Source organism: Neoarius graeffei, chromosome 17 (genome assembly GCF_027579695.1).
Source record: "Neoarius graeffei isolate fNeoGra1 chromosome 17, fNeoGra1.pri, whole genome shotgun sequence".
Lineage (NCBI taxonomy): Eukaryota > Metazoa > Chordata > Actinopteri > Siluriformes > Ariidae > Neoarius > Neoarius graeffei.
In genome coordinates this window covers 3786491-3799054 of record NC_083585.1, presented here as the reverse complement: position 1 = coordinate 3799054, position 12564 = coordinate 3786491, and the positions used below count along the sequence as shown (strand labels likewise).

Genomic DNA, 12564 nt, shown 5'->3' with positions numbered 1-12564 from the left:
TAAAGCGGCTAGAGATAATGAGATGAAGTGATTACAACCCTTTTTAATTAAAAAGCAGAGTCATTGTTGTATTTAAAAATATATATTATTTCATGAGCCTGTCTAAAAACGCATGGGGTTGCTCAAAATTCCACAGCACACTTTGTCTCATAGCACACCAGGTATATACCATACAGTGGTGCTTGAATGTTTGTGAACCCTTTAGAATTTTCTATATTTCTGCATAAATATGACCTAAAACATCATCAGATTTTCACACAAGTCCTAAAAGTAGATAAAGAAAACCCAGTTAAACAAATGAGAGAAAAATATTATACTTGGTAATTTATTTATTGAGGAAAATGATCCAATATTACAAATCTGTGAGTGGCAAAAGTATGTGAACCTTTGCTTTCAGTATCTGGTGTGACCCCCCTGTGCAGCAATAACTGCAACTAAATGTTTGCGGTAACTGTTGATCAGTCCTGCACACCGGCTTGGAGGAATTTTAGCCCATTCCTCCGTACAGAACAGCTTCAACTCTGGGATGTTGGGAGGTTTCCCCACATGAACTGCTCACTTCAGGTTCTTCCCACAACATTTCGATTGGATTAAAGTCAGGACATTGACTTGGCCATTCCAAAACATGAACTTTATTCTTCTTTAACCATTCTTTGGTAGAACGACTTGTGTGCTTAGGGTCATCGTTTTGCTGCATGACCCACCTTCTCTTGAGATTCAGTTCATGGACAGATGTCTTGACATTTGCCTTTAGAATTCGCAGGTATAATCCAGAATTCATTGTTCCATCAATGATGGCAAGCCGTCCTGGCCCAGATGCAGCAAAACAGGCCCAAACCATGATACTACCACCACCATGTTTCACAGATGGGATAAGGTTCTTATGCTGGAATGCAGTGTTTTCCTTTCTCCAAACATAACGCTTCTCATTTAAACCAAAAAGTTCTATTTTGGTCTTATCCATCCACAAAACATTTTGCTAATAGCCTTCTGGCTTGTCCATGTGATCTTTAGCAAGGTGCAGACGAGCAGCAATGTTCTTTTTGGACAGCAGTGGCTTTCTCCTTGCAACCCTGCCATACACACCATTGTTGTTCAAGTGTTCTCCTGATGGTAGACTACTGAACATTAACATTGGCTAATGCAGCAGTTCCCAAAGTGGGGGTCGCGACCCCTTTGGGGGTCGCGGAGGGACTCCAGGGGGGTCGCGTAGAGATGGGACTGTTTGCATAACACAGAAAAAAAAACGGGCATTGGAATGTTTTGAATGGCGTCGGAATGTTGGTAATGCGTCAGCCGGCAGAGAGTCATTAAATCAGTCTATAGAACCCAATCACCCCCTTTCATTCCATAATCGCTCCCCGCCCTCCAATATGAATTTTCATTCAGTGTATAGCTGCCACGGTCATTAGAATTCAATTGCTCCCTTTCACTCAGTAATCGCGCTCCGCCCTTGAATATTAATTCAATATTGTTATTAGCAAACCCTCCTCCTGTGAATACAAACTGTATAAAACAGGTCCCTATTTTGAGATTCAGAAAAAACATCGGACGGCGACTTTATGACAACATGGACAAGTTTCTACGCGTGCTTCCTACAAAACGCAAGGCTGCTGCACAGGACGAGTTCCCATGCACTTCGGCAGCGAAAAAGATAAGGCGGTATGATGATGCATACATCGAAATGGGCTTTACGAGCACATTGGTGGGTGGTGAGGAACGACCGCAGTGTGTTCTCTGTCTGAAGGTGCTGGCGACAGAAAGTTTAAAGCCAAACAAGCTGAAGCGTCACCTGGACACGGCACACCCCGAGCACAAGCCGGTTGAATTCTTTCGGCGGAAACTTTTGAACTTTCAGGCACAACGGGTGAACTTCACTAAAGTTGCGTCTGTCAATGTCAATGCCCAGCTCGCCTCCTACAAAGTGGCCTACCTCCTTGCGCAGAGCAAGAAGCCACACACAGAAGCGGAGGAGGTGATCCTGCCCTGTGCCATTGAAATGGTGAGGACCATGGTCGACGAGGCAACAGCAAACAAGTTACGGGCGATCCCCCTCTCAAATAATACGATTGGAAGACGCATACATGACATCGCTGGCGACATTGAGGAGCAGCTCACCGACCGAGTACGTGCAAGCACCCGGTTTGCTCTGCAGGTCGACGAAGCCACTGACAGCAACCGAGACTGTTTATTAATCACGTACATCCATTTCGTTGATACAGAGGACATGAGAGAGGATCTGCTATTCTGCAAGGAGGTGAAAACACGAGCCACTGCTGATGAACTGTTCCGAGTGATTGACACTTATTTGCAAGAGGCAAAATTGAAGTGGGAGTGCTGTGTTGGAGTGTGTATGGACGGGGCTCAGGCTATGGCTGGGAAGCGCAGTGGGCTACAAGCGCTCATAAAGCGTGTGTCCCCCAATGTGCAGTGGACCCACTGTATGATTCACCGAGAAGCGTTGGCATCGAAGCAGCTGAGTCCCAAACTGAACAAGGTGATGACGGACGTAATCGCCACGGTCAATTATATCAAAACGCGCCCTGTTAAAGCTCGACTCTTTGCTGCTCTCTGTGAAGAAATGAGCTCCAAACACACGGCAGTTCTGTTTCACAGAGAAGCGCGATGGCTGTCACGTGGGAAGGTATTGAACAGGGTGTTTGAGCTGCGAGAGGAGATACGGATTTTTCTCGAGGAGGAGAATCATGCACTGGCACTCTGTTACAACGACGAACAGTTCCTGATGACAGTTGCCTACCTCAGTGACATTTTCCAAAAACTGAACGAACTGAATCTGCAAATGCAAGGACCCAACACCCATCTCCCTCAGCTTGTCCCTAAAATGCAGTCATTTACAAGGAAATTGGAACTGTGGGGAAAGATGATTGAGGAGGGAACAACAGATTGCTTTCAGAACTTCAGAATTTCTCCATAACACCAACAGTCACAACACAATCATGCCATGCATTCGTTCACACATTTTTGCCCTCCAACAACATTTTCAGAGGTACTTTCCTGTTATGGATTTGGCACACTATGAATGGATCACAGACCCCTTCAATACAAGGCCACCTGCTCATCTCAGTGTTACTGAACAGGAACAGTTCATTGATGTGACCTCAGACATAGGATACAAACAGCAGTTTAGGGCCAAGTCACTGTCTGCCTTTTGGATTGGGGTGGAAAAAGACTACCCACTGTTGGGTGGAAAGGCTGTGGCCATACTCCTCCCTTTTGCCACATCCTACCTCTGTGAGGTGGGCTTTTCTGCAGTGGCCTCCATCAAGACCAAATACAGGGCAAAGTTGAACATTGAAAACGAACTAAGGGTGGCGATCTCACAGTTATCACCAAGATTTGAAAAACTCTGTACTGAAAAGCAAGCACACACAAGTCACTGAAAAAATATTCTGATGTTCTGTGTAATGTTCTGTTTTATTATGATGTGCAATGCTCTTTTGTGGATAATGCTCTTCTGTGAATAAAAAATAGCAACTTTAATATCCGTCTGATTATTATTATTATTACTACACTACACACTGCATAATGGGTGGTGGTGGTGGGGGGGGGTGTCGATGTCAGGGGGTCCCAAAAATATTCTGAAGTCCAAAAGGGGGTCCCCAGCCAAAAAGTTTGGGAACTACTGGGCTAATGTGAGAGAGGCCTTCGGTTGCTTAGAAGTTACCCTGGGGTCTTTTGTGACCTCGCCGACTATTACACGCCTTGCTCTTGGAGTGATCTTTGTTGGTTGACCACTCCTGGGGAGGGTAACAATGGTCTTGAATTTCCTCAATTTGTACATAATCTGTCTGACTGTGGATTGGTGGAGTCCAAACTCTTTAGGAGATGGTTTTGTAAACTTTTCCAGCCTGATGAGCATCAACAGCGCTTTTTCTGAGGTCCTCAGAAATCTCCTTTGTTCATGCCATGATACACTTGCACAAACGTGTTGTAAAGATCAGATTTTGATAGATCCCTGTTCTTTAAATAAAACAGGGTGCCCACTCACACCTGATTGTCTTCCCATTGATTGTAAACACCTGACTCGAATTTCACCTTCAAATGAACTGCTCATCCGAGAAGTTCACACACTTTTCCTACTCACAGATATGTCTCATCTCATTATCTCTAGCTGCTTTATCCTGTTCTACAGGGTCGCAGGCAAGCTGGAGCCTATCCCAGCTGACTATGGGCAAAAGGCAGGGTACACCCTGGACAAGTCGCCAGATCATCACAGGGCTGACACATGCCCCTTTTCCACCAAAGCAGTTCCAGGGCTGGTTCGGGGCCAGTGCTTAGTTTGGAACCGGGTTTTCTGTTTCCACTGACAAAGAAACAGGGCCAGAAAAACCGGTTCCAGGCTTGCACCAACTCTCTGTTGGGCCAGAGGAAAGAACCGCTTACGTCAGCGGGGGGGGTTGTTAAGACCAACAATAATAACAAGACCACGAAAGATCGCCATTTTTAAGCGACGAGAAGCAGCAGCTGTACAAAGGCGAAGTCATCCATTATTATTATTGTTGTTGCTGCTGCTTCTTCTTCTGTGTTGTTTTTGCTTGCTTCGATATTCGCGCCAAGGTTTATGCCAACGTAGCGACGTAACTGACGTATACAACGACGTAACTGTCGTATACAGCGACGTAATGACGTGGCTTCCCTTAGCACCGTGAGCTATGGAAAAGCAAACTGGTTCTCAGCTGGCTCGCAAGTTGAACGAGTTGTGAACCAGCACCAGCACTGGCCACGAACCAGCCCTGGAACTGATTTGGTGGAAAAGGGGTAATAAACACAGAACCATTCACACTCACATTCACACCTACGGTCAATTTAGAGTCACCAGTTAACCTAACCTGCATGTCTTTGGACTGTGGGGGGAAACGGAGCACCCGGAGGAAACCCACGCTCACAGATATGTAATATTGGATCATTTTCCTCAATAAATAAATGACCAAGTATAATATTTTTGTCTCATTTGTTTAAGTGGGTTCTCTTTATCTACTTTTAGGATTTGTGTGAAAATCTGTTGTTTTAGGTCATAATTATGCAGAAATATAGAAAATTCTAAAGGGTTCACAAACTTAAGTACCACTGTACATATCCAAATCAACCCTCACCAAACCAATGTTGAAATTATACGAGGGCAAGTCAAAAATTCTAAGACAAATGAAAAAAATCTTTATTTATGAAAATAACAAAGCTATTTCTCTACATATCCTCCATTTAAGTCTAAACACTTCTGCAAGCGATGTTTTCATCGGAGAATTCCTTCTTTGAATTCCTTTTGAAATTATATCATCGGTCTTAGAACTTTTTGACTTTTGTTTGCACTTGTGAATTCATGGAAATGAAACCGATTGCGTAAAAAGTCATACCAATTGCATACCCCAGCATCAAACCAACTCTCATAGTGGCAAATTGTGTGGCATCGAAAATCATCAGATCATTGGTGTGGTAAGAAGTTTTATATTAACTTTAGCATTAATTATAGCTAACAATACATGTTCAAATCCTGTAGTGTCATGCTTCTCTGTTTAGCCTTGACATTTAGAAAAGAAACAAGCTGCAAGTGTAAATTAATAAGTTCTTTGTTTTTGTGCGCGTGTGAGAAGCTGCTCCCGGGTTGTCGTGGATGCGGCAGAGTCAAGGAAAACTTGGGACAGTTTTTCTCAGCTGCAGTTGGGAAAACAGACTATTACAAAATGTTGATGGAAGCTATGATTATGACTAATATCTTGTGTAAGACAGGAAGCTGAACATGCCTAGAAGTAGATATGGGAGGACCTATGTTAGTGACTACCTGGGCTTGTGATTTTATGGGACTTTCATCAAATTATACAATAAATAAATACATTTGCTTGAGCATTATTCAGGTGTTACTCATATTTCTATTATTAACAGGTGAATTTCCACCACACTGGCTAAAAGAATCGATGTAGGATCGCATTGTGATCAAACTTGTGATTTACACCACCACTCCACATATCAGTGACAAGAAGAAATTGATGTTAACTGGAGCTACTTTCATCTAGTCATCATATTTTGTTTCTTAAAAACATACAATCTTCATAATAAATTTGATGACAAACTCACAACCGAGGAGTCTCCACTGTTCCTGGCTTCCTCTCTGTTCACCAGCTCTCCCTGGCAGGGGCCGAAGTGTGCACCTACTGGAACAGTCTCCCCCTTATTAAACACTCCCAGGCCTGCATCAGGAATACTGGACTTCTGGATTTCTAGCCCAGGAGGAAGTGTTTGTCTGGCTCGGTCAGGGACTCCCATGGGAACAGGAGTATCTGGGATGAAGAGGGGTGGTCCATGAACCTCACATTTGTTGAGGAAGAAGGATTTGCAAAATTCGCAGTCTGGGAGTAGAGAAAACACAACAGGAAGAAATGAGGCCCAAATGTGTGTATGTATCTAAGACCACACACACAGTACATTAGTCCTGTATAAAAATGATCCGAAGAAAGCTTGCCAGTAAGGTTCACTGAGCATCTGGTTGAGACTAGAGCTGTCTATCAGGACTGAGATCTCACAGGAGTACACACAAGGTACACAAGTACGAATTGTTTTTACTTCCTTGTGGGCATAAACAAGTGGTCAGAAGCTTGCAGGGCAAAATAAAACAATCTTCATTAGCATGACTGTGGCACTATGATGTATTTACAGCATTCTTACGACCTGCCTGGTCAGGGTCATGGCTGTTTTCAAAGAACTTGGTTATCTTTTGGGAAACAGAATATCCCAAATTTGTTATGAAATCACATGCAAGTACAAACAAAAATAACTGTCCACACAGTAAGTAAGTAAATAAATAAAATAGTCCAACGCACATCTCTGAGCTTGCTGACAATTCTGGTATTTCTAGGCCTAGGCATTTTTCCAATGCCATACATCTAGAATTCATATTTAATTAAAAAAAATGAAAAAAAATTTCACACCTCGTGGCAATTTAAGCATAACCAATTTGCTGAAGGAGAAACCAGTGGGGACAGCACGGTGGTGTAGTGGTTAGCGCTGTCGCCTCACAGCAAGAAGGTTCTGGGTTCGAGCCCCGTGGCCGGCAAGGGCCTTTCTGTGCGGAGTTTGCATGTTCTCCCCATGTCCACGTGGGTTTCCTCCGGGTGCTCCAGTTTCCCCCACAGTCCAAAGACATGCAGGTTAGGTTAATTGGTGACTCTAAATTGACCGTAGGTGTGAATGTGAGTGTGAATGGTTGCCTGTGTCTGTGTGTCAGCCCTGTGATGACCTGGCGACTTGTCCAGGGTGTACCCCGCCTTTCGCCCGTAGTCAGCTGGGATAGGCTCCAGCTTGCTTGCGACCCTGTAGAACAGGATAAAGTGGCTAGAGATGATGAGATGAGAAACCAGTGGACCCAGAGGAAAGAAGTGTAGGGTTTCTACACTGATGGGGGAGAACTTGCAAAACTTCAGACAGACAGCAACCCAAGCTTAGAATCGAATCCAGGACCCTGGAGGTGCACCACTGTGATGTTCCTAAACCTGTATACAGATATTTGGACTCCTGTCCATCACACCCATCTGTGCTGATTGAGCATCCCATTCCAGGGGCATACTCTCTGTCCCCTATTAATCACAGCCAACTGGGGTCTTCTGTGAGCTCATGCATGTGGGAAAGAGAGCACATGGCACTATCCTCCGGGTGTGTTTTGCTATCCTGTGACGCAGCATGAGCTGCATTTGGAAAAGAGGAGGTTGATGGCTTTACATGTCTTGGAGGAAGCATGTGTTAGCCTTCGCTCACATGGTTAGAGAGACCTGGCTGGTGGATGGATACTAGCAGGTGACCACAATGGGGAGAAAATGGGTGGGGGGAGGAAAAAAAAAAAAAAACAAACTTAGTCTTCTAATGTGGTGAAGACATTAAGACACATTTATTTAGCATTTATGGAAGGGGACCCAGGTATCAGTCAGTAAGTTTCGCAAGATGGAGGCGTCTTCAGGACAGAGGAGTTTGTGCTTTCTGGTTTCTCAGTCACACAACATCCCACGTTTTTTTTGTCTCAGAATATTCTCAGCTGGAGAGAATGACATTCTATGTAAACAAACAAATAAAACATGCAATGTATCATTCATTCATAAATTAAAAATTGTAATTGTAAGCAAACCACTGTGGTATGAGGGGAATAATACACTTTGGGCCTTGCTGTCATATGAAAATAAACAAGACGAGAGTCATCTATATCCCCCACCCTACAGTGGTGCTTGAAAGTTTGTGAACCTTTTAGAATTTTCTCCATTTCTGCATAAATATGACCTAAAACATCATCAGATTTTCACACAAGTCCTAAAAGTGGATAAAGAGAACCCAGGTAAACAAATGAGACAAAAATATTATACTTGGTCATTTATTTATTGAGGAAAATGATCCAATATTACATATCTGTGAGTGGCAAAAGTATGTGAACCTTTGCTTTCAGTATCTGGTGTAACCCCCTTGTGCAGCAATAACTGCACCTAACGTTTGCGGTAACTGTTGATCAGTCCTGCACACCGGCTTGGAGGAATTTTAGCCAGTTCCTCCGTACAGAACAGCTTCAACTCTGGGATGTTGGTGGGTTTCCTCACATAAACTGCTCGCTTCAGGTCCTTCCACAACATTTTGGTTGGATTAAGGTCAGGACATTGACATGGATATTCCAAAACATTAAATTTATTCTTATTTAAGAACAATTCCAGCGTTATGGATGTGACACTTGAACTCAAAATGGCAACAAATGACCCAGTGCATGTTTTATTGTCTCCCAGTATTTAAACAGGTGTTGCATATTTTAAGGCTGTACCATACTGGAGAAGTGATAGAACAAGAACAATTCCCATAGTACATCTAGGGCATGCCAGAAAATGCCAATAAAAGATGCGTTATGGATGTGACAGAAAAAGTATCACTTTTCTTGGGTGACTGTACATTTTTATCAAACTCTGTGAAATTGTAAACCTAATGTCGAAATGGAGATATCCATTTGATAGAGGGGTCCAAGGTGAATATTAAAAAAATCTTTGTTTAAAATATTTTGTATTTCATGCAGAGTTTCGAAAGGAAAAGTCAGCGTTATGGATGTGACGAAATTCCGTTATGGATGTGACGCGTCTGAAATAGACATGGCATATGTTTAGAAAATCAGCAATTTAACCACCATAACCCTTTGAAAAACTCTCTAAATATCAGCTAAAACTATCAAATTTCTTAAATAATATTTAGGATGGCTATTGTTTTGCTGTTTTGTGGATTTTAGCATACATTTCTGTGGCTTGTGGCAATAATATAGAATTGTACATGATCAAAGTTGATTTTAGCTTGGGTTTTACATTATAAGAAAGAAAGACTGACTGTGACATATTAGTTTGGTTACAAATTGGTTCAACTTATTCACATCTGTAAAATACAGGCCTAGGTGATATCTCTGGGAGTGGTTTTGATGTATTACATGTTGCTTTATTTTTGCATGGTGAGGTTGACATTTACATGGAATTGCCCTTAACCATTCTTTGGTAGAACGACTTGTGTGCTTAGGGTCGTTGTTTTGCTGCATGCCCCACCTTCTCTGGAGATTCAATTCATGGACAGATGTCCTGACATTTTCCTTTAGAATTCACTGGTATAATTCAGAATTCATTGTTCCATCAAATGATGGCAAGCCATTCTGGCCCAGACGCAGCAAAACAGGCCCAAACCATGATACTACTACCACCATGTTACACAGATGGGATAAGGTTCTTATGCTGGAATGCAGTGTTTTCCTTTCTTCAAACATAACGCTTCTGATTTAAACCAAAAAGTTCTATTTTAGTCTCATCCTTCCACAAAACATTTTTCCAATAGATAGTTTTCACTGACGTCACGGCATTCCAGGGAACGCCCCCCAGCTGCCATCTTGGAGGGCAAACAAAACAGACCATCGCCACTACCGGCTACGTTATCTCGGACGAATTTATGAAGTTATATAGTCAGTTTTCTAAAATAAAGATCAATGTCGGCAAAATCAAGCAAACAGAAGTATATAGATACATTAGACGACATCTCACGACAACGGTATGCAGCTAAACTGGCCTTGATTGGGGGAATTGACCCTTACGAAGTGGACAAAGATGCATTTTCAAGTGACTATGCAGGGCTGCCAAAGCCTGAAGCTGCCAAAGCCTGAAACTGCCAAAGCCTGCTCCAAAGCCTGAAACTGACTTCATCAAACTTTAAAGGCTGTCTGATATATACAACTTTATATATTCACAGCACGCATTTTGGCGGATGCCGCCTGAATCGTGCAGATCCGGGTTTTTTTTTTTTTTAGGGGGGGTGTTGGGAGTGTCTGATTGTAATTTCAAAGTAAATTCTGTATTAAAATTACTAAATAAGCAAATCCGTTACAGTCCATGAAACAGGAAGTATAAGGATGAGAAAAAAACAGTTTAAATCGGGAAGCTGCGCACATTTGCGCAGTCCTGCACACCGCTCAGGCTGCATAAATGTGCGCAGCTTCCCGATTTAAACTGTTTTTTTTCTTATCCTTATACTTCCTGTTTCATGGACTGTAACGGATTTGCTTATTTAGTAATTTTAATACAGAATTTACTTTGAAATTATAAATCAGACACTCCAACGCCCCCCCCCCCCAAAAAAAAAAAGAATCTGCGCGATTCAGGCGGCATCCGCCAAAAGGCGCGCTGTTTGCGTCCCAAACACAAATGAAAATCATACAGAATAGACCTAAAATGTTTTTCAAAAATGACCCTTGCGTGAGTGAAGTGACAAGTTTCAAATAGAAACGTGACAAATGAGCGATATTAAGTGTACATTACAATGTAAATGTACACTCAGCGGTTCCAGTTAGGCATTCTCCAGAGATTGTTCACATGATGTTTTGGTTTCCAAAAACAAACTTAAACACAATTGATTGTTTATTTAAACAACTTACCACTTATAAAATGATCGGAGCAGACTTTGCTGTGTTTGGAAGGCTGATAATCCTTGCGGTTGATTTTCGCAAGCCATAGATTTCTCCTTTGTATGCTGAGTTTGTTTGCTTGCCTTTGTGCTCCCGTACAGTGGGAATTCCATAAAAGCTCTGCTTGACGTCATCATCTGACCTATTACGACAGCCGTGAATACAACAGGTGTGCACCATTGCTAGCTTTAAATAGTAGTAATGTAACTATAAATGTAAATAATATATAAATGAATGTAACTCGCGCGCTACAATGTGTGCTCAGTGACCCGTACGGTAAGCTAGCCCTCCAAGATGGACGCCACCAGGGAATCCCCGACTCTGTGACGTCATGTGAAAACTATCTATAGACCCTTTGTCACGTGACCTTCGTAAACGCGACCGCCATTTTGGACATGTAGTGGACTTCGGCTCGAATCAGTTTGAATGCGAGGAAGGCGACAAACGAAAAACATAAAAGAAAAAGGAGCGAGATGCAGAAAACACCTTCACTATCCAGCGACGTAGGGCATTTACAGGGCGAGCAGAGGGAGATATTTGCAAAAATTGAGGTTAGCAGGCTTAGAGAACGACGTTTACCTGCTTCCACCAGGATTGTTCACTGACGTACGGAAGTACACGAAGCCCTCGTCTTTACCTGACTTCGGCCCACATGATCTGTATACCTATGTCGTTAAAAACCCATCGCCATACACGCCAACGTCCGAGGTTCCGGAGCGCGCTCCGGCTTGCTCCAGGAGTGCTCCGGCCGAGGTTACGGAGCGCGCTCTGGCTTGCTCCGGAGCAAGCCGGAGCGCGCTGCTTAATTTGAGGGCAACCTCGGCCGGAGTGTGCTCCGGAACCTCGGCCGGAGCACTCCTGGAGCAAGCCGGAGCGCGCTGCTTAATTTGAGGGGAACCTCGGCCGGAGCACTCCGGGAGCAAGCCGGCGCGCACTGCTTAATTTGAGGGAGAGCAAGCCAGCGTGCACTGCTTAATTTGAGGGGAACCTCGGCCGGAGCACTCCGGGAGCAAGCCGGCACGCGCTACTTAATTTGAGGGAGAGCAAGCCGGCGCGCGCTGCTTAATTTGAAGGGAACCTCGGCCGGAGCACTCCTGGAGCAAGCCGGCACGCGCTGCTTAATTTGAGGGACAGCAAGCCGGAGCGCGCTCCGGAACCTCGGACGTTGGCTCCGACAGCTATTTATACTGGATCCAGTGTAAATAGCTGCCGGATCATAATTACAGTAAACTAGTAAATACAGTAAAGGAAAAACTTGAGACTGAAAGGTTTTAACAGTCATCCAAATGACTGAACGTAAACATTGCTACAGTAACATACCAGCTACTTGTTGACATTAGCTAGTCAACAATAGCTACTACAGAAGAACAAAGAGGTTACAATGGGTTATTTTAGCCTATTTGGTTACACACTCGCCGCCACAGAATGTTAACAGCAATGTAATGCCTTTTCTGGCTAATTTTATTCGTCTTACCTCCAACAAAGTGGTCACTACACAAGCGTTGGTATGCCGAGGGCTGCCAATCTGTTAATGGCCGCTATCCATCTTCTCCGTCGGGATCCGATAAAATGATAAACCTTGCCTTGTTTGTTGATGGTTA

General features: G+C 43.5%; 1 protein-coding gene and 1 pseudogene across 2 annotated transcripts in view; one reads left to right on the top strand and one right to left on the bottom strand.

Annotated features, from left to right (window-relative positions):
* LOC132901311 (zinc finger protein 850-like) overlaps positions 1–12564 on the top strand; it is a 495238-nt pseudogene that overhangs the window by 282782 nt on the left and 199892 nt on the right.
* LOC132901319 (zinc finger protein OZF-like) overlaps positions 1–12564 on the bottom strand; it is a 94417-nt gene that overhangs the window by 46818 nt on the left and 35035 nt on the right. For both annotated transcript variants that reach the window (XM_060943631.1, XM_060943632.1), the window contains one exon: positions 6091–6362. In XM_060943631.1, coding sequence (XP_060799614.1) covers positions 6091–6362 — 272 coding nt within the window. The remainder of the gene's footprint in view (positions 1–6090; positions 6363–12564) is intronic.